At 42.7% G+C, this 23016-nt stretch overlaps 2 protein-coding genes across 9 annotated transcripts in view; both read right to left on the reverse strand.

Moving 5' to 3' along the window:
* Positions 1-6795, reverse strand: part of LOC109531046 (uncharacterized protein KIAA0408) — a 44543-nt gene extending 37748 nt beyond the window's left edge. For 6 of the 8 annotated variants that reach the window (XM_019895066.1, XM_019895067.1, XM_019895064.1 and 3 more), the window contains exons 1-2: positions 2594-3090; positions 1988-2155 (exon numbers count right to left, since the gene is read on the reverse strand). In XM_019895066.1, the coding sequence (XP_019750625.1) occupies positions 1988-2155; positions 2594-2983 (558 nt within the window). In that variant the 5' untranslated portion in view covers positions 2984-3090. Of the gene's footprint in view, positions 1-1987; positions 2156-2593; positions 3091-3797; positions 4152-6591 lie in introns of those variants that run through there. The other 2 variants (XM_019895068.1, XM_019895069.1) reach the window with 2 other exon arrangements.
* On the reverse strand, positions 6789-12606 carry LOC109531041 (protein SOGA3; the record flags this gene model as incomplete). The annotated part of the gene is made up of 10 exons (XM_019895056.1): positions 6789-6915; positions 7367-7496; positions 7577-8117; positions 8299-8368; positions 8476-8635; positions 8896-9215; positions 9741-9809; positions 10373-10531; positions 10631-10855; positions 12223-12606. Coding segments are annotated over 10 exons (2169 nt in total), but the record flags the coding sequence as incomplete, so codon positions are not given.
* Positions 12607-23016: the final 10410 nt, after the last annotated feature.

Consider the following 23016-nt stretch of genomic DNA (forward strand, 5'->3'; position numbering starts at 1 on the left):
CACTCGAAGTCGGACGGACACGTTTTTCTGCCAATCTGTGTGTTTCCCTTTTTGTCCAAATATATTGTTTACGACAACTGTCTTGTCCACGGTGTCTTTTATTCGTTCCACTGGGGTTTAGCAAATGTGTTGATAAAGAGACAAAAATCTCTACTGTTACTAGTGTTAGTGTCTCAACATGGCTACGCTCGTGCAAGCAAAACAACGAACTCAAACGCGTCTTCGTTCAATGTTGTCACCTAATATCCGGATTAATTTTAGGCAAATTTTCCTCAATTCTCCGGAGAGATTTTCATAAAAATGTGAAAAACCCGGAATTCCGGGAAAATCCGGAGGACTTTCATCTCTGTTTTTTTTAAATCAAGCAGAGATTATAGCAAACAGATTATGCTGACTGGGAGCATGTAAAATGCTCATATTAATAACCAATTGTGCATCTCCTCACATGTGTAATTTTAGGTATGTGTGCATGCATTTGTCGCAGTATCACTTCAGTCCTTAAAGGTCTGTGAAGTAAATGTGGTCAACAATTTTTAAGTAATATTAAAGGCTAAAACTATTTTAAGCATACTTTCGTTAGTATTTTTAACACAACCTACCCGGGTTGATAGTTTGACCCATAGCAACGCGCTTAAAAACTAAAATACTTTTCATTGGCAATCTCAGGCGAGTGACGTCATTCGAAGAAAGCCGAGTCGCCAGTCATCCACTGTACTGCATGGTTGATTGTCCCGTTAACTGTTCTTTGCCATTGTTATCGACATATTAGTCAAAATGCCTTTGCATGACGATGCACTGTTCACATTCAGGCCAACACTTGTTTGAGTAGCCGGATTCATTCTCACAAAGCGAACGAATTTCATGCCGGTGTCGACAAGCGTTCTTTGTTACAAGCACTTCGAGACCTCTGTTTTCTCAACTATTTTGCTTACGATCAAGGGTTTGCAAAAAGCTAGGTGTGATAATCAATCAATAAATCTGACTGTTGTTTATGAGATCATTAGATTCAAAATATTATACGTGTACATGGATGGCATGATGTACGAAAACATTCAAAATGTATGAGTGCATGGATGGAATCCTCTGTCATGGTTTACAACTAATAATGCTGCCAATATAATGTGCAGAGTGGCTGACAACGCAACAGAACTACCTTAGCAATGACAATGCAGGACACCAACACACTATAACGTGTGCTCTCAGAGCAAGCGGGAACACTGCACCAGGTAGGTAATCCCATCGTGCGCAATTTACAGCATGGCACAGCATCGAATTTCAAACAATAACGCTAGGCTAATAATCACAGCCTATATAGTTTACTATTTTTCCAATCGCGATGGGTCTCGTCTCCACTCCATGTCCGGCCGTTCGGGCAAAACATTTTCCGCATGCTGAGCATCTGGCTCTTACATGTTAATGTGTTGTGTTCACATGCCACTGGTGGTGGCTAGCCTCAGTGTCGGATTGTGTCTCTCTCAATATATTATCACAGAAAAGGCAGAGTGCCGCCACATTCAGATGACTTCAGACGACTGACAAGATGAGCAGTCATCATTCCATCACATACATTAATCAAATACATTGACACCACTAACTACGCATGGCACCGACCATCAAGTAATCCACGCAATGCCTCACACACTAGTTAGTTAGTGGCATGGAAATTGAACTCTAAAGTATTTTGGAGCCTAACAGTAGCTGTCACCAATAAAGGAAAACACTTTATCTGCTTCATTGTGAAAGCAAGTTTCGACTGGCTCAGATGGAATAACTGTTTGTCTCCTTAGTGCAAATCTTCATCAAAGCTGAGGCCAAGAATTTGATGGACTCTCAGGTGACTCATCACTTGTAACCATGAGCGACAAAGTCGACCAAAATTCACCATAACGGCACGCGCCCTAACATAGGCATATCACAAGCAACATTGTAAGTTTCTTGGATAATTGCACACGCATCCATCAACTCAAAGGTCAACTTTATCTGTTACCTGTGCAATGCAGCACTTGAGCTCCGCCCTCTCCAGCTCCCAGGCACATCTGTCTCTGTTGTACTGCAGCTGAAGATCACTCCTCTTTTCTTCTTCTCGCTTCACCTCCACCTGCACTTCTTCCAACACTGTCTTCAGGTCCAGCAAAATTCTCCGGTTCTCCCCTGCCTGCACAAACATCAGCACAACTTTCAGCCAAATAATTTGCGAGATGAGCTGGCATCACAAATGATTTAGCACAGTGTCGATTTAGGCGCTATCAAGAAAGTAAGTCTTTGACAATTCACTTTCTGTACTACTTATCCTCATGAAGGTTACGGGTAAGCTGGAGTCGGAGACTCTAACCTGGAGTCCATCCCAACAGACTGGGGGGAGGCGGAGTACACCCTGAACTGTTCGTTAGCCAATCGCAAGGCACATATAGACAAATAACCACCCTCACTCACATGCACACCTGTATGGTCAGTTTAGAGTTCTAAATTAATTACACTGACAAACTGCAACTAATTATACGAGACTAAGGTGAGAGACAGTCTTGAGGCATAGAATGAGTGAACTACAAATGTTCTCTGAGAGAGGAACAGTCGCCCACTGTTCTGTAGTTACTTGTATGTCAGCCACTTCTCTCAGCAGCACCTCCTTATCCCGCATCCATTTCTCTTTATCCTGTACGTGCCGCTTTTTCAGATCCTCAAATTTCTTCTTTAGCCGCGTATGTTGCTGTTGCTGGGCTTCGGTGTCTGGCGGCATTTGTCCTTTGAGCAATTCCAGTGTTGTCCCTGTTCCACCTTCACTTTCTCCCGGCAAAGCGTCGCAGATGTTATTGAAAACGGTGGGCGGAGATGATATACTCCTCAGTGAGCTGCGGTTTTTGCCTTTGCCAGTCCTCTCGAGTCTGGTGCACGGTACAAACTCCCATCCTTGAGACGGGACGTAGCCCCCGGCTGCACCGCCTCCACCGTGCAGCCCTGAACCATTTAAAAGCGCACTCCACATGGCGCCGCCATATCCGAGTTAAACGAACAAAATATTAAAAGTTCTTCAAAAAAGTGTCCTTACGTTCAATTACTTGTATTTACAACCTTTATGTTTTAACGTAATTAAATGGTCCAATTATCCAAACCCAGCCAAATCCCCTGAGGGCCAGGCAGCAGCTCGTACGGGAGTCCTCGTGCAGGATGGCATCGTCCCCTTCATCTCCCACAGACACGAGCGTCAGTCTTCATCGTGGTGCCTGTGCGTTGCTTTGGCGACAATGTGTGCTCCTTTTGCTTTCTCCTGTACTTTGCTTGAAATGAAGGCACGGGCGAGGACAGGCGCACAGTAACCGCTTCGCCACTCCAGTAGGGGAAAGTGCCAAAAATATCATGGAGCCCTCTCATGTGAGTATGGGAGAGTGGGAGTATTTTTACCTCGTGTAACCATGAGTTTATTTTCCAAACACCAGACAGGAGTCTGGAGAAGATTTCCACCATCAGTCAACGCCAAGGTATTCTTCAAAGTGCCACCTGACGCTGTCTCATTGGCAACGAAGCCATTCACGCACGTAGCCTATTGACGACCCCATCGCTAAATTACTTACATGCTAACAATGTAGCGACAACAAGTTGTCATAACGAAACGAAACGTAACACAAACACAAGCGTACTGTACATAAACGTTCAAGCGGCCAGAGTTTGTCGACAGAACGCACCAGTGCTAGCAAAACATTTTTACACTACAAATTGCAATTTGTGCCGTGGCATGGTCCTCTATTGCAAAACAATAACCCTCGAAAAAGCACCAGAAATGTGACCAAATAGAGCCTTACCTCATTTTTAATGCACTCTGTATTTCAGGCACAGAAGTTAAAAGAATGTCAAAGCTCGGTTAACAACTGCAGAGGGACTTCCCACATCTGGAATCATGCTGTCTTTCACAGGAATTACCCCTCTCTCTCTCTCTCTCTCTCTCTCTTTCTTCCTCTCTCCATCTATACCCCTTTTGTAAATTTACAGCACTTTAGTTTCTAATGTACCGGTAATTACTTTAATCATAAAGTAAACTGAAGGTCTTGGTTAAAGGTCCCCTTCTCTGGCTCTCTCTTTATATTCCAAGCCTTTCAAGCAGGTTGGAAAATTTAATCGTCAGAGTATTTCATTCATCCATTTTCTAAACCACTTATCCTGACGAGGGTCATGGCATGTTGGAGCCTATCCCAGCTGTCTTTGGGCAATAGGTGGGCACACACTGAACTGGTCGTCACCAATCACAGGGCACACGCAGACGAACAACCATTCATACATACAGTCGCACCTATGGACAGTTTCAAGTGTTCAATTATGTTTGTTTTTGGAATGTGGGGAGGAAACTGGAGTTCACGGACAAGAGCCACGCAGGCACGTGGACAAAATGATAACACCACACAGGAAGGATGGAGCCCGGATTTGAACCCTTGACCTTTGAGAGAGGGATATGCGAGCCAGTCAGCCTCCTTGCCACCCAAGTTTTCACATTATAAAATTGTATTTCGTCGACAAGAATTTGTTTCTTTCTCGGAAACTGATGTTTCTGTTTATAGACAACACATGTTTTTGTGGTTAACACATGTGCCTCACAGTCAAGAGGATATGAGTTAAGTTTGCATGTCCTCCCTCTGACTGCGAATATTCCAGCTTTCTCCCATATTTCCAAAACATACAAAAAAAAAAACATCATTGGAATTGGGTTTATACATGTCTGGTTAATTGAAGACTCTAAATCAAGGTTGTCAAATTCATTTTGGTCACACATTGTAACCTCCTTATTGCTTCTCTTGGAGGGATGAGATGACTCTGGAATTGACCAAAATATTAGGTACACCCGGCAAATTAAACAGGAAGTGATCCAGAAGTACAACAAAATCAACAGAAAGTGCCCTGAATTTGAACAAGTGACCCGTAAGTGCCCTAAAATCAACAGGAAGTGACCCAATTTTTTTCCCAATGAACAAAGGGAATTCATAAGTAAAAACTTGCCATTTCCATTAAAATGTCTGACACATTTTCCTCGCATAACTGCTTGTTTCTATTTTCTTAGGCATATGAAAAACATTTTAAAGTCAGTCATAAATCCTGAGAAGGAGGGCTTGATAGTTCTCCATTTGGCACAATGTATGTTATTTACCCATCAACAAAATTATGTCAATCAAATCCTAATCAGAAAATTCTAAGTCATCCATCAAGAAAATAATTCAACAAAATTCAAATTTGGTCAACCAATTTTTCATATCAGACCATAAGCGTTGAATGATAAGGGAAAAGAGTTTCATCATCATTATGACAGAAGGAACCTCAAATTTCAATCTCAACCTCAAATTTAAATTTCTTGCAAAATTTTGCCACAGGTTGAATCTTATTTATGATCTTAAAATGCGTTTGTTTGACTTTCGGGAAAACGGGCCTTTTTTGGGGTAGTTTGTAAATGCTTTATTTCGTGTGACTGACTAAATTAGAAACTTGCAAAACATTCCACATTTTTCAAACAATTCTTACCGTTCCAATTTCAACATTTTCCAAAGATTCATGACAAGTGTGCCTGTATTTTCTGATTCCTAAAAGTCATGGTTTTCCCACGATTCAACATTTTTCAAGCAAAAAAAAAAATTCCCATTAATTTGCAAATGCACATTCAATGTTACACATTTACATCATTCCCATTTGAAATGTAAAACATTCAGCACATTCAATTCACCTTGGGAAGTATTTTCAACATTCCAGAAAAAAAAATCACAGTAATATTCTCAGACTTTCACCACAAAATTTCACAAATTCACATACTCTGATCTTTTTTTTCATATTCAGTGAATCACAACATTTCAATTTCAAAACACTCCAAAAATTCATGCTTGTCAGGGCTAATATTTTTCTAATTTCCAATAGCACATTAAAAACTTCCAGCTCATTTTATTCACCTTTGGAATCATTTTCAACATGACAAAAATTACCATTCACCAAAATGTCATGTTTTCACGATCAAAGTACAATACGCACAAAAAAATCCCCTTTTGATTCCCATTGGCACATTTAACATTAAACATTTCCATGATTCCAAATTGAAATTCAAAACATTCAGCTCATTCAATTCACCTTTGGGATGAGTATCTACATGACAAAAATTACCATACACCCCCCCCCACCCAAAAGAAAAATCACTACTAACTACACACAAAAAATTATCTTTACTTTTTCAATGACACATTCAATAAAACTGATGCACATTCAGCAAAAGAGATTCACATTGTTCGTTTTTGAAATTCTAATTGTTCAGCTAATTCAATTCACAAGCCAAAAATTCTGATTTCTAAAAACTTCAACATGAACCCAACTAAAATTCCCACCCAAAGTTCACGATCAATACCCAATGGTGCATTGTACTGAACTGATTGAAACTGTTACCAGTTGAAATGTAAATCATTCCGCTCATTCAAATCACTTTGGGAACAATTTTCAACATGCCAAAAATTCCTTGGCAACACTGGCATGAAGCAAACCAGTGCATGCCGAGACCACCCTGAAAAGATCTCTAATTATACATCTAATACATTTCAATAATTTTCATTCAATGAAAATCTGTTACATACTCACCTCGCTCCCCACTATCTCCTCCAAGGTGTTTGGTCTCCTATAGATGGAGAAATCATCTGAAGAGATGAATGGCGTGGGCCGTGCTTGTAAATTGATTATGCTTTGTACCTTGAGTGACTTGGTGTTCAATGGAACAGAATTAAAATGAAACACTACATGAAAATGAAAAGAAAAAAACATAAAGATGTAGCCTTCGACATTCAATTTTGAGGCCTACAGAACAAAGAAAAGGGTAAAAAGAAACACAAGTTTAAAAATGGTGGCATAAGAGAGTGAGGAAAACAGAACAAGAATGAGGATCAGCAAAATAATGGGCTGGAACATCTTGATGAGTGAAATAAAAAAGGGGGGACAAGAGAACATTGTCAAATCGTTAGCAGAAAACACCGACATATTAGATAACAGCGATTATTTTCAGTTCCGTGCAAATGGCCCCAACCCTCTGACTTATTTCATATTTATTTATTTATTTATTTATTTTGACAGCAATTATTTTGACCTGGTAAAACTGTGAACAGGATGTGTTGCAATGATATTAATTAAAGCTATATTCCATTTAGGTTTAAGAACGGAAGGTTTCTGCTGTTGCTGAAGTGTGATGGGAGGCCAGATACTCAGTGGGGGTCATTTCAGTCAAATGTCGTATAAATAGTGTGAGAGTGTTTGTCCAGGGCAACGTGCCATATAAAGCCATCAAAGATTTTGCCCTAATAAAGAGGCTGACTAATAATCCATCTCCCGTAATGATCGTGTTTGTGTACCAAACTGAGCTTACAGAAAGAGGTTCCTCTGGTTGTTTGTCATCTTGTTTAGGAACATCCAGCCGGTCAATGAAGCCTTGCAGCTCCTTTCTGAAGGCTTTCATCTGCGCGTTGATGCGATATAGCAGCTCATGTTCTCGAATCCTGCCAAATGCGAGAATGGTGTGACTTTTTTGTAGTCCTAAGCATGGTAAAGTATATGACCTCATACTTCTCAGACATACCTCCCACCTTCGTCTTCATCATCCAGCCTAGCAAAAAGCTCACCATTAGTGACGTACACCCGAGCCTCCGCAATAATGGTGCTGGTGTCAGCAATGAGCCTGTCGATGGTCCGGCCCAGCCTTTCGGCCTCTATTCGGATGTCTATCATCTGCTGCCGGTCCTTCAGGCTTCTGGATAAAAAACGGCTCTCCACAGGTGAGTAGAGGGAGCGCGTTGGGGTAAGGCAGCGGATGTTCCTCACCTCATCCGAGTCACTCTCGCCTCCAATGGGGCCCTCCCGTTTACGGTGAGGTGGCAGGAGGCGAGGTGAGGAGGCTGAGGGGGTGTCATCGTCCCGCCCTCCGTCGCTCTCGGCATCACTGTCCCGTGGGCTGCCTCGTATGCCCAGGTGTGAAGCCAGGTCATAGCGCTGCATGTTAGACAGCAGTACACGGTTCTCATATTGCAGCTGCATCACTTTGCCACTCAGTTCATTGATCTGCAGACGGGCTGCCTTAAGTTCCTCCTGGAGGGCCTCCATTTTAGCAGGGTCACTTCCTCCTGGGAAGTTGAAACAAGCCAACAGTGAAAAGTGGGACACCTCTGCAAATGAGACTTTAATTTGCACCACCTGGAGGCCTTATGAAACACATTTTTCCTCAGATATACTCTTATGGTCGTTGTTCTACTCTGCGGCTTGTTTTCTTACGACCAAAAAAAAAAAAAAAAAGGCTAAACAAACCTCCTCCGTGTCTCAAGCCAGCTTCATGGGATCCAGCCTTGTACTTGAGCTTGTTCAGCTCATTTGTCACCTAAACATAAAACAAAAACAAAAAAAAATCCATGTTAGGAGATGCACATTCCCCACTCTTCGGTCTGATTTATTCTTTTTTGGGATAGTCACTGATCATTTATTTACCTTTTTGTTTTCCTCCTCCACGTCTGCTAAATTCCTGCGCAGGAGTTCTGCTTCGTCCTCCACCAGCTGCAGCTGCTGCCTCAGCTCAGAGAGCGCCTCACTCTGCTCTCTGCACTGCTGACCTCCACGGCCATCACCATCCACTCCTGCAGCCGCCAAACTAGGGAGCACAATGAGCATTGGCATATGTCCGCACACAATCCAAATCGAGTATTACAGCAGGGATCGGCAAAGTATGGCGCCGTCAACGCGCAATTTTACAAACATATTTTAACATCTTTTTTCTTCTTTTTTTTTTCAACCTCATCCATAAAGGACCTGGCTCTTCTGTTCATTTTGAAATTCAAATTTGGCTCTACAGCACAAAGGTTTGTCCATCCCTGCTGCAGACAATCGAATGATTTTATGATCATTCATCACCTGTCCTCCCTCATATCATCCAACTCAGCCTTCAGGCCCCTGTTCTCCACCTCCAACTCTACAATCTTCCTCCCCAGGATGTTGGCTTCCTCCTCAACGAGGCGCAAGCGGAGCTTCAGCTCAGATTCCCGCGTGGTGGGCGGACCTCCAGCTTCACCTTTGGGCAGCGGGCTGTCCACATCTCCGTAGAAGGAGCGATACTTCTGCAGCTCCTGCTCCAGGCGATCCTTCTCCTTGTCTATCTTTGCCATCTTTTTTCTCATTAAGACAGCCTCCTCTTTGATGAAGGCCAGTTGGCACTTGAGATCGTCATTTTCTTCCTAGGATTCAGAGGGAGATCAATTACGTTGAGTGATTTACTGTATGCGGAAAGAAAAATTTGGGGGGAAGTTGTTGTACCAGCCTATTTTGCAATGCCCTTTCTAGATACATACTTTATGTATGTTTGGAGATCACTAATATAAATTGCATATCTGCTGATGTTACACTGGAAGGAAGAAGTTCACCGCTCCAGTTATACAGAATGAAGGTCAACCAAATTTTCAGCAAAAAAATATCTCAAAAATCAAACACATCTGACTTATTTTATTTCTCCTCAGTAAAATATTATTTCCTTCTTCTTCTTCTTCTTATGATTATTTTTTTTAAACAAGCCATCACAGAGGGTAAAATAGTGACGATAACTAGAGAACGGGAAATTCAAACAGAACTGAAACAAGGGAAAGCGTTTACTCCTCATTACATCATGAGCAATACAGTTCATGAAATCATTTACATATATAAAATCTTTTCACCTAACGAAGGTAATGTAAATAATAGCATGTAGCCAAAACTCAGTGTCTCACCTCAGTTGGGGTCTGCTGAAGCTTCCGCTCTTTCTGTAGATCCTTCACTCCTTTTCTCTTCAGGGACAGCTGGAGGGAAACAGCATTTACATCATCATCAACTGCTGCTGCTGCTACGTCAGCTGCCGACAGCTGTTTCTATCACTTGGAGGACACACAACGTACTGTAGCTCATTCAGTGCCATCCATTTTCTTGATCTTCTTTACCCGACCACGTGAAAAAAAAAAAAATTAAATACATAAAAACGTACTTGGGATTGAATGCCTGGATTCTTAAAAAAACATGAAAAAAAATGTCCTTGGCATCGAATCAGTTAATATCCAAGAAAAAAATACAGTATACATATAATTTGACGATATTTCTCATTTCTGTTTCTATGGTTTATAAATAACATGCTGGGCTATTACGATTGTGCAAATACGATTAGAGTTATTTGAGCAACATTAACTACCGGTACGTACTGTATATGTACTTTTAATGAACATATTTCGAGTGCGAAGAGAAATGTTTTGCATTCAGTGCTCACTTTCCGTTGCGCAGCAATGCTTACGAGAGTATTTCATGAACAGGACCTTTTGAACCCCTCATTTATACTCACCTCAATGAGCACAGGTTATTTTTGTTTCCTCACCTCTTTAGCTTTCTCTAGCTCATTCTGAATTGCTTGTTTGCTGACTTCCACTTCTATCAGTTGCTGCCTTAACTTCTCATTCTCTTCTTCAGTTCTTGTTCTCTTCTCTTCCACATTCTCCAGCTCGTGGTGCAAACGCACAGACACATCCTTTGCCACCTGGTTAGACGAAGAGCATACAGTCGTGCTCGCTTGAGGCCAAGGAACTGCATGAAACCTGAAAGACTGAAAAACTGAATCGGTGCATGTCAAAGTCACCTTGAGGTCTTGCTCAAGACTTCTGAGCATCTCTCCATCCACTTGGCCACTCTCTGTGAAGCGGATCCTTTTTCTCTCAGCCTTCTTTAGGCGATATTGGAGTATTCTGCAATTCTTGTTAGCTCTCTCCAACTCTCTCCGCATGTCATGCAGCTGGCAGGCGTCTTCCTCATAGAAGGTGTCCCGCATCTCATCCATCTCTGCTCGCATCTCTTCAATTTCAGTCTTGGAAACATTGGAGCAAATAGCCAGGTGTCAGAATATGATTGAATAGTCTCTCTAAAAAAAAAAAAAAAATTCTCAGGTCCCACCAATGTGTTATTTCCAGTGGTAGCCAATCAGCGGCAGCAAGACCTTTCTCTGCTGACCTCAGCCCAAACACTGACCTACTGTACATTACAACCTAAATTATAATAGTCCTTGCATGAAATTGGATTTCTTTATTCCTAACAGTCGATTATTGCAGCGCTTCCTTTGGCTGCACTACTTTCAGTTCGTGCACATGTGGGTGGATGTCCGAAAATTTTTGTCCAATTAGATTTCCAATTCTCTGTGTTGCAGTCTCGATCTAATCTGCCCAAACTGGATTTAAAGAAGCTGCTGTGCTGGCCAATTAAACTAAAAGTATATTGAACTAAGTAACTTAAACTATATTAAATGCAATCCAACTTAATTCATAGCACTTTTAAAACAACACAGTTGACCAAAGTGCTCTACAAACCACTGAAGTTAGAATGCAACAAGAATAATGAAAAAATATAAGCATCTAAAATTAACTATCAGCAACAGTTGTATCAATAAAGACGATCCATCCATCCATCCATTTTCTGATCCGCCTTATTCTCATAAGTGTCGCGGGTCATGCTGGAGCCTATCCCAGCCGTCTTCGGGCAGTAGGCGTGGGACACCTTGAAACAGTTGCCAGCCAATCGCAGAGCACACAGAGACGAACAACCATCAGCGCTCACATTCACACCTTGGGACAATTTAGAGTGTTCAATCAGCCTGCCATGCATGTTTTTGAAATGTGGGAGGAAACCGGAGTACCCGGAGAAAACCCACGCAGGCACGGGGAGTGCATGCAAACTCCAAACAGGAAGGCCAGAGCCGGAATTGAAACCTTGCGAACCAGTCGAACACCATGCCACACTTCCAATTTCCATTTTAATAATATTCTACTCTCAGATAACACAGTTTTAAGGGTGTGTGTGTGTGTGTGTGTGTGTGTGTGTGTGTGTGTGTGTGTGTGTGTGTGTGTGTGTGTTTAAATAGCAAACTCCTCCATTAATACATTCAATAATAGGTATCTTTGCTGAGTATGGTTCTTTCATTTTGTAAATGTTTCTTCAATATTATTTACCAAATCAGCTTTTGATTCTGAGCTGCTCCAGATGCATGATTGCTGCTGTTGCATTCTCTGTGATGCTATAGCGCAGATATATACAGCATTTATAAGGGATGCGTTAAGTCTCCATTTAAGGCCCGGGCACCAAATACATGGCTCGGCAACAGTTACAGTGCAGCAAATGGACATACAACAGATGGGACAGTGACACTGCAGCCATGAGTTCTGAGACGGGTGTAGAATTTACCTTAAGATCATCATTTTCATCCTCAAGTCGTTCCACCTCCTCCAATAGTGTCTGGTCCTGCTGGGGGGCGAGTTGTGAGGGCTCAGCCTCAGGGGAGAGCTCCAAGGAGGGGGGAGATGCTGGTTTTGCCTGCATCTTTGTTCCCTTCTTCCCTAACCTTTTATTCAGGTGAAACTGAATCAGCTCGGATTGTAAGCAGCCCTCCTTCCAGAAGCCGGGGCCACAGCCGACTGTGCTTTTGGAGCTTTTCTTACTCGTTGCAGAGGCGTCCCCTCCTTTCTGGTTTTTACTCCTCAATTTGGGGGATTTGGACGAAGAGGGCTGATCCGAGACCACTCTGTTTGGATCGGCTCTGCAGGAGGAGGGGACATCGGAGCCCAGACGCGGGGAGTCGTCGGACGTCTGGGTGCCGCCTCTGTCTGGGGCAGCCCGGCTCAAAATGGGGCTTTCAGCACCGGCGACCTGAACAGCAGCCGCGCCTCTGGATACGGGAGCGCCCACGGCCTGCCGCTCCCTGCCTGATGAGACGGGAGAATGACCTCGGCTGCTTCGCCCTCCCCCTGCGCCCAATGCTTGCTTTGATGCGAGATGCTTTGACGGGTTACTCCCTTTTTGCGTCGCTTTGGGGCCGGCGGGGGAGGAGGAGCGCGGCTGCTTCCGGCTGTTATTGTCCGCCTGCTTCGGCGAGTCGGCGGACAATGATGGCTGCATGATGGTGTCAGGGGCTAAGCTCATCCTCTACAACATCCATACCCTAACCCTGTAGGTGCAGAACACCGCTCTTCAGGTTTAACGCCCAGTACATCGGTAAGCTTCGTTTTTGAATCTTGAGCAAGGCACATGCAGACGCCCAAAATGACGCCCAAGACAACAGATGGGCCCGTTTAGTCTCAGTTTGATGAGGTGTATGTGGGTTCAGCTGCAGCTCAGCCAATTAGACCCCAGTGTGCATACGCCTGGGGCCGGACTTCGGGGGTGCATAAGAAGAAACAAAAACAAAGTCAAAGGCTCACAATGCTGGGCTAAAATTGCGGACGAATAAACGTCAAGTGTGGCAATTTTATCATCCCGATTGAAATGAAGATGCGTCAATCTCCAGGATATATGATATGTACACAAACCTTTTCCTGTCAGCCATCATCTCCTCTTTTCCAACATGCAGGATGACTCACTTACTCAAATGCTTGAGGATTAGCTATAAAAGTAGCACCGGTTGACAACATGACACTTTATTTTCTTTGCCTACATTTTTTATGCCTGTTCGGCCATGAAAAAAATGCCTATTTCCAACTATATTTGAATTAAATCATGCTCGTTTACTCCAAACAAGTAAAACCAGCGTAGTTGTTTTATCATGCAATGTCTTTGCGATGACCCATTGTGAAAAGCAACACTGAAGTCAACGTTGGAAGACAGGCAGTCTAAACATGTCGTCCACTGTCAAACGTTCCCTTTTTGCAACAGTCACACCCTTGTTGTCACCCATCTGATCAAAGAGGAGGACAAAGACCATTTAATGTTCTTTTCTTACCTTTTAGTCGGATGCTGAAGCTCAGTGGTGATAAAGGCAGAGGGAATGCCGACTCCCAACCACCAGCCAGCCAGTTCATTTACATATTCATGACATTACATCATCGCTGGGCGGGCCGCTCTCGTTGGTGGACTGCAACGGTAATGGAAACAGCCCATGCGCTCTAATATATTTTTTTCCTGCCATTTCACCTCCATTTGCTTAAAAATAACAACGTTACTTTAAATATCCGTGATCGTAAATGTTTTTGCCTTACTATATTTAAAATTTAAATAGTGTAACAGGTTTGGGTGACTACAAATTTCGACAAGAATGGAAAATAGTGTCTGTCCTATTTGTTTTCAATACCATTTTCATCGGGGGTACCTTATTTACATAAACAATGTATTAATTATTTTTGAAAATGTATTAATTATCTGGCGGCAGGGTGGTCGACTGTTTGGCACATCCGCCTCACGGTACAGAGGTGCAGAGTTCGGATCGAGGCTCCTGTGTGGAGTTTGCATGTTCTCCCTGTGCCTGCGTCGGTTTTCTCTGGGTACTGCGGTTTCCTGCCACATTCCAAAAACATGCATGGCAGGCTGATTGAACACTCTAAATTGCCCATTGGTGTGAGTGTGAGCGCAAATGTGCTGCTTTACGATTGGCTGGCAATCAGTTCAGGGTGTCCCCAGCTTCCTGCCCGAAGACAGCTGGGACAGGCTCCAGCACGCCCGCGACCTTTGTGAGGATAAGCAGATTAGAAAATGGACGGATATTAATTGTCATCCAACATCAGGGTGAATAGTTATAGTTCTGAGGGTGGGGGTTTGTATGTTCTCCCCGGCCTTGTGTGTTTTTTGGGAACTCAGGGCTTTCTCCTCTATTCCAAAAACTTTCATGTTAGGTTCATTGAAGACTCTAAATTGTCCTGTGGTGTGAATGTGAGTGGATGGTTGTTTGGCGATGTGTACCTTACAACTGGCTGGTGAACAATTCGTACAGCCATGATATGCTAGCTCACCTGCGACCCGGATGAGGAGAAGTGGTGTATGGATGATTATCTATCCATTCATCAGTGTTAATTAGTATCCCTCAATGGAAATTCAACTAAGTCAGAGTTGGATGAAAAAGTTTGTGAAACATTTGGAATTTCTTAAATTTCAGCATAAATTGGTCATAAAATGTATAAATATAGTCGAATCCTCTAAATCAAGAATAAACAGAGTCTGCTCAAGCTAATACCAAACAAGCAATTGTATGTTTTCATATTTTTATCGAGCATAGCATTAAACATGCACAGGACAAGGAGGAAAAAGTAAGTGAACCCTTGGACTGATTTACTGGTTGAACCTCGATGGGCAGCAATAACCGCCACCAAACATTTCCTGCGTTGTTGCAGGTCAGACGTACACAAAGATCAGGATGAATTTTGGACCACTCCTCTGACAAACTGTTCCAGTTCAAGAAGATTCAAAATCGGCTACGAGACACTGCATTTGCGACACGTCTGTCGGCTCAAAATCGGGCTACATTCGTATAATCTGTCAGCATTAGTTTAAGCATGCTCTGGTTGTTCATTCTTGTGACGCAGAAGAACCACATTTTATGACCAATTTATGCAGAAATGTAAGTAATTCCAAAAGATTTACTGTCCATTTTCCTCATACGGCTAGAACATATAACGAGAGATGTCAGAGTACAGAGCCACACAAATAGTGGTGAAACGCTTGAGCTTCGTAGAGGGCTTGGTGCCTTGCTCAAGGGAACCATTGTCAGGAAGCAGACTAGCATGTCTGTAACATCCATCCATCCATCCATTTTCGGATCCGTTAATCCTCACAAGAGTTGCGGGGCGTGCTGGAGTCTATCACAGCTGTCTTCGGGCAGTAGGCGGGGGACACCCTGACCCGGTTGCGAGCCAATCGCAGGGCACACAGAGACGAACAACCATCCGTGCTCACACTCAAGGACAATTTAGAGTGTTCCATTAACCTGCCACGCATGTTTTTGGTATGTGGGAGGAAACCAGAGTACCCGGAGAAAACCCACACAGGCACGGGGCGAGCATGCAAACTCCACACAGGAACCCACAACCTCTGCATTGTGAGGTTGACTTGCTAATTACTGGACCACCGAGCCGCCCATTATCTGTAACAAGTATTTTTTTCTTTTTTTTGTTTGCTTGTCCTTGCTCTCTGTGAGACTTGAACCGTGGGCCTCCAGTTCCAGTCCCTACAGGTGAGACTGTCATAGAACAGAGTCCTCTCCCAATCAACATTTTCAACAAAATCTCCAGGTAACACGATGTATTTTATTTACACAGACAAAAACAGATACTTAACAATTCAAGATGGTTTAAATAAATCTCGGTTGTAATTGTATTTGGTGTTTCATCCAATTGTGAAATAGCCACGAGAAGCTGGATTCACAGCTCAAAAGAGCAGTAAATGAGCAGAACAATTTTAAAATGAAGAAAACCCTGATGCAACTGAAATGTGTTCGAAATTAAAGCTTGAGTCTTACGCAATGCTGTCAGGGGAGTAATATGAAATAAGTGTCACTTGTGGTTCTGCCTGCCAACAATCTGCAATAATTTCCTTGATGTTTGGGAACATAACATTTGACCATATGTCGAACACTAACAGAGGAGTGTCAATTGTGTCAGCTAAAAGGCCGAAGTTTCCTTTGAAACGCACGACCTGACTATATTTAACTTGCTTTGGGATCCGAGCCTTTTTATGCACCTCATGATGATTGACACATTGTTGAAAATAATATCATGCCAAAATAGCACTCAGTGGGAACTGCTCTCTTGCTTGCTATGTAAAGTAGAACAAGAACTGTGTTAGTGCTGTCAATCAGCCTTTTTCGGCCACAGCTTTAGCCTTAGCTTCGAGGATAAGGAGGATGGATGGATGGATAATAAGTATCCAAAGTCTGCTCTTGGCTGCATTATTTAAGTAGCAGTGGCATCATGGAGGCTCCTGTGTGCCAGACCGGGTCAAAATGTAGCTCTTTCTCAAACAAGAAAAAATAAAAATGCATGCTTGTATTCAAAAATGTTTTCAATTTAGAGATTAAAAAAAAATGCCGACCCACACACATATTCAACTGTGAGAAACAGTTCACAAACAACATTATGTTGTCACCAAAATCATTGCGATCACACCCGTGCGGGCACTGGGAGGGACATATGGGCTCTACATAGCAAGATCGTTTGAGGTTCTAACCCCAAACCGTAGAACTGTGAGAAACACGTCCTAACCACAGAACCATGCACATTAGGCATTTATGTGTTCATTTTGGACCAAACCTAATTCTTTGCCCGAGTCGCTTCTGATATTCCCCAATCCCCCTTGACACAGATCACACTGTAAAAGGGGATTCCTAAATAATAGCACAGAACGTAGTCATTTCAATGCAAGATTACACAAGTGTCTTTGTCCAATTGTCCATATGGAATAGTACTGTTGGCATTAATGGCCGAGGCCGGAAGTGCAGAGAAATTGCTGCTGTTCCGAGTCTCCACAGCATTTTTATTTATTTATTTTTTGACTACGTTTCATACAGTTTGTTGCTTTACATCATGGTAAACTTTGATATTCAACATATTGTGAAACTGAATTGAAGAAAAATGAAGACAATTTGAAAATACCCCGTTCACCTTTGGTACAGTTGCTTTCTCCCATCTGGTGCAAAAATGCTGCTTCCAAGCCCCGGTTGATTTGCTTCACATATGCACTGGTTTTGTGCCAGACAAGAAATTGTGTCATTTTCTGTGAACACCACACAATAATTCACAAATACAGGCAGTTCTGCACAGATGTACATCTTCAAAATTAGATTACAGATCCATGCATTAAGGCGGCACAGTAGTCGACTGATTAGCACGTCCGCTTCACAGTGCAGAGGTGCAGGGTTTGATTCTGACTCCAGCCTTCCTGTGTGGTGTTTGCATGCTCTCCCCGTGCCTGCGTGGGTTTTCTCCGGGTAGTCTGCTTTCCTCCCACATACCAAAAACATGCGTGGCAGGTTAATGGAACACTCTAAAATTATCCCGAGATGTGAGTGTGAGTGTGAGCGTGGATGATTGTTTGTCTATGGGTGGTCTGCGATTGGCTGGCAACCAGTTCAGGGTGTCCCCCGCCTGCTGCCTGAAGACCGCTGGGACAGGCTCCAGCATGCCCGCGTGAGGATAAGCGGCTTAGAATATGTGAAATATTTCATGGATGCCCCTGCTTATTTCAGCAAGACAATGCCAAACCACATTCTACAAGTGTTAGAACATTGTGGCTTTATAGTAAAATAGTATGTAGTGAATTCATATGGATACTAGATTGACCTGCCTGCTATCCAGAACTGTTTGCCATTGAAAATGTGTTGGAACATTATGAAGCGTAAAATACAACAACGGAGATCCCGGACTGTTGAACAGCTGAAGTTCGACATCAAACAAGAATGAGAAAGTATTTCTCCTACAAAGCTTCAACAATTAGTATCCTCAGTTCCCAAACGTTTATTCAATGTTGTTCAAATAAAAGGTGACGTAACGCAGTGTTGGGTCTAAAAGGCCCGGCCGACCCGGGCAAAGAACAGGCAGCGCACACGGAAATAAAGTTTTAGACTGCTGCAGCAGGGAAGAACAAGGAGGGCACGAAGTTACAGTGCGCTCGGCTCACAAGATCTCCTGTTGGTTTTCCGCTGCAGAGTGCTTTTATTTTGAAAAGTCACAGAATAGAGCATGCGCAGTGCAAACAATGGAAAAGTACTGGTATGGTGTGTTGTTGGCTCGTGAATCATATGGTGTGTGCGTGCGTGTTCTGGGTGCGATGAGATGTGTGAGTGGCAGATAGCGTGTGAGGAAAACTTTATGTGAACACAGAAAAACAAGGTATGCAAGTTAGATAGAAACCATCAAATAAAACAATGGGCTATTGAGAAATACACACAAATATAAGAGCTTACTTTACACACAGTGGTAAACATGACCCTGCCCCAGCTTTTTTTGGCACGTGTTGCGGCCATAAAATTCTAACTTGATGATTATTTGCTAAAAACAAATGAAGTTAATCAGTTTGAACCTTAATTATCTTGCCTTTCTCGTACATTCGATTTAATATCAGATGAACATTTGCAAATCATTGTTTTCTGCTTTTCATTATGTTTAACACAACATCCCATCTTTGTTGGAATTGGGTTTGTACTTCTCCATTGCTCTGGATTGTCAAAGAGAACTAAAAGCCTCGAGTTGCGGAAACTATACTGTATACTTTCCAAAGTACTGGCGTTTGCAATGAAAAGTCGACACAGCCTACCACTATGGTCGAACGCATGTGATTGTGGATTTAATTGAATATGCTACATTTGGGGTTGGGAACTCCGGTTCCTCGTGAGCCATATCCTGCCTGTTTTAGATTCCTCCCTACCCCAACACATCTGATTCAATTGATCCTGATCATTTCAGGCTTCTACAGAGCTTGCTGATGAGCTGATCGTTTGAATCAGGTGCGTTGGAGTAGGGAGGGATCTAAAACAGAAAGGATAATGCTCTCGGGTAACCTGAGTTCCCTAGGCCTGCACTACATAGACAAGATATTTAATATTCAGACTGATTAATGTTATTGTTTTCAGCAAATTATCTTTTTTTTCTTTTACTTTTATGGCTGCAACACAGTCCAGGTCACAACACTCTGCCAAAGGAAAACTCACTTTATCATAAGGCTTAGGATACAAATACATGTGAACCAATCACACAAACACCTATTCCACTAACACTACACAAAGGCACACTTACACAAGGCACGCACACACTCACACAAACTTCAGCTGGTTCAAGGAGAAAATGAGGGGGAAGGGGTCAATGCCCGTGAGCAGTTGAGCAAGAGGTGGGGGTACGTGGGGTCCAGCAGTTGATATGGACAGTTACCCAGGCAACCTTTGTTAAGTTATGTTAGAGTGGGTGTAAGAAGAATTCTGTGGGGGGACCTGCCTCGCTTTGAAATGAATATTTTAGAGATGCTCGTCTTATTCTCATTCCAGACTTTTACCTTTGTGGTTTGAAAAAAATTCTCATGTTATGGTCATGTTGTATACTTAAGTGCAGAAATGAGTGGACTCGAAGGGCCCAAGTCGAGCACAAAGCACCGTTTAACTGTGCGTGTGTGTGGAGTTTTCTTTCTTTTGGTGTTTTGCTTGCATAGAATTGGGCGTAATGGGCGTGTCCGCCTTTGTGCGCCACTATGGGATGGAAATCCCTTTTACCTGGCCAATCCTCTCGGCATCCCTCATTTGCATCAAATTCAGGGCGAGCATAGTGCACACCCCAGTGCACCGTGCCTGACACAATCAGAAAATCACCCAACTTGGGGATCGAACGACTTGGGAGCGCGGAGAACTAACCACTGAACTAAACGTCCAGGGCCTCCAGCTCTCCAAATCACCTTGTAAGCGCAATGGAAGGTACATCTCAGGCTGTCGTAATGCATAACTTGTGTCCACACCCCAAATATTTTCATATTTGGGGTGTGGACATGCCTCTCTCGTAGTACACGCCCCATCTATCCAAACAGAATGCCCCTTCAACATCCACATTTATCTATTATTGATTGATCAATGTGCACCTAATATATTGTGTCCTCTCTCTCTCTCTCTCTCTCTCTCTCTCTCTCTCTCTCTCTCTCTCTCTCTCTCTCCCTCCCTCCCATTGCCACACTTACAAGCAGTGGTGTATTGACAAACTCATAAATATAAGTACTCAAAATAACAGATCATGCTTGTCACAACCCCTCCACCCCATGGCAACACATAGCAATGAAAAACCCATAGCCCCATTCAGTACATGATACCATATTGTGAAAGAACAAAAAAGAAGTTCCTTTATAATTATTCCTTTTTTTTTCTTCAGTTTCAGTGTACGGCCCACTTTTTGATTTTATTGACCAATTGAATGCTTTTAATTTATACATAGTGAAGCAAAGTAAAACATTTTGGCTGAATACGGGTTACCATATTTTCTGCACTATATAAGCACTATATAAATAAAGCTGTATTGTATTTCATTTTGTGACGCTCCATCTAGTGGCTGCATAACGCAACCACAGCCACTATTGTTGCTTCTATTCGCTGCATCTTATAATGCGGTGCACCATACATATGAAAACAGTTTTAAAATAGGCCATTCATTGAAAGTGCAACTTATACTTCGAAGCACGTCATAGTGCGGAAAATACGGTACATAAAAACATGGAATTAAAAACCAATACTGTACATATATTTATTTTAGTTTTCTTTAACACAATTCTTTTTTCTAACTTTACTCATGTGATTTCAGTTCCTTCTGCAATTAAAAAAAACGTCTCTGCTATCGACCAAATGGGTTTTCGACCAAAAATTTCGAGCTTTTTATGCCTCGGATCACAACCGAAAATCGTGTCTCGACCAAACTGAGCGCACTTGAATGCGCCACTTGACTCCTCTCGCCTTCCTCACACGAGGAAGTGACGCTTCCTCGTGTTGAGTTCCATTGTAAGCAGACGTGTTCAATAAAGATTTATTTTTTAAAGAGCGTGGTTTCGGTTTTCGAATAGCCTTCTGGAACGGATTATGGTCGAAAACCGAGGCATGACTGTACTGTATTCCAGCCTTTCTGAATTCTGACAGGATGGTCCAAACTTTCTTTCTGTTGTTTGATTACCGTTTTCAGCTGCATATTTCACAACTTGCAACTTGTAATATGCAGAATATGGTTTTCTTTTTGGTACCATTTTTGTTCAGCCCTTCTCGGTTGTTTTTATTTGGTAGCGGTAGTATTTTAAGTTCCAGTACCAGTACAGTACTGTGCTGCCAATGTTGAACTCAAAACGGGCCTAGAGCACCCTCTTGCGGTTTAATGCGAAAACGTGAAATGATACAATACGTGTTTAGAATTTCACACTTAAGTCGCTCCAGAGCATAAATCGAACCCCCGGCCAAACTGTGAAAAAAAACTGCGACTTGTAGTCTGGAAAATACGGTAGTAAATATAAGAACAAACAAGAGACATTACAATACGCTATTAGACCAACAAGACACACGTTGAATATTAAATTAAATAAAGCGAATCGGTGATCAATTAGTTAGTACGCCCGCCTCACAGTGCGAGGTCATGGGTTCGATCGTTCACCCCAGCCATCCTGTGTGGAGTTTGCATGTTCTCATGCCTGCGTTGGTTTTCTCCGGGTACTCCGGTGTCCTACTATATTCCAAAAACATGCACAGTAGGTTAATCGATCACTCTAAATTGTCTCAGCTTCGGACAAGTTTAAAAGGGTCGCTTTGGTTACTACGTGTTTATGGAGCGAGGTGGAGGTAAGCACGCAGGGTTTTTCGGCTCCGCAGAGGCTGCATATGCGTGTTCTCAGAGCGTGTCACAGCCCCGTATGTGAAGCGGCGATTGCTGCCTGACAAAGAAATATTCATTTTGCCGTAGGACACCATTGGCCACCCTGGTATGTACCAGAAGCCGAACAGAGCCCATAATTTTCGAACTTAAGAGAACCATGACGAGCTGGACAAATTTTCCACAAATTAAAAGTCTTCAAATTTTCCACAAATTAAAAGTCTTCAAAGTGTCGGCGTAATGTCATTTTGGACGAGTTAAATGACAGTTCAAGAGTTTCATGGTGCTCTGCCGATGGCGTGCCTGGGAAGCGCGGACAGCGCTGTGACCGCAACCTCACCCGCACCTCAGCGGTTGAAAGTGATGAATTCGCTGAGGCAGGCATTAGAGAGCTCCGGCCACTCCATGATGGGCAGTGGAGCAACGAGCTGCAACATCGGTAATGATTCGCCCCAGGAAAAGATTGCATTTATTTAAACCATCGTCCCGATTCAGCATTGTGGGAACCCTCCAGACCAGGGGTGTCAAAGTCAAATGGACGGAGGGCCAGATAAAAAATTTTGCTGCAAGCCGAGGGCCGGACTGATCGAATGTTCATTGAAAATTTTAAAAATGACCACACATTGTTTATTGAACCAAATTTAATTGACTGAAAACCGAACAAATACATTCCAATATGGTCAGATAAATAAAGCAACATTTTTTATGGCTATGTGAGTAAACTTTAATTTTCAACAGGCACAAAAAAATTTCCTTTGTATAAAAATACCCATAACATGAATGAAAGAAGCCGATATTCAAGGCACCATCAATAGTCCATGTTTTCTCTTTTAGCAAAAGCAGGCTAAATTTACTTAAAAGAAAAACAAATAATAGTACAGTAATTTTCGATCATTTACTCGAA

The sequence above is a fragment of the Hippocampus comes genome, unplaced genomic scaffold (genome assembly GCF_001891065.2).
Source record: "Hippocampus comes isolate QL1 unplaced genomic scaffold, H_comes_QL1_v1.1 scaffold146, whole genome shotgun sequence".
Classification (NCBI taxonomy): Eukaryota; Metazoa; Chordata; class Actinopteri; order Syngnathiformes; family Syngnathidae; genus Hippocampus; species Hippocampus comes.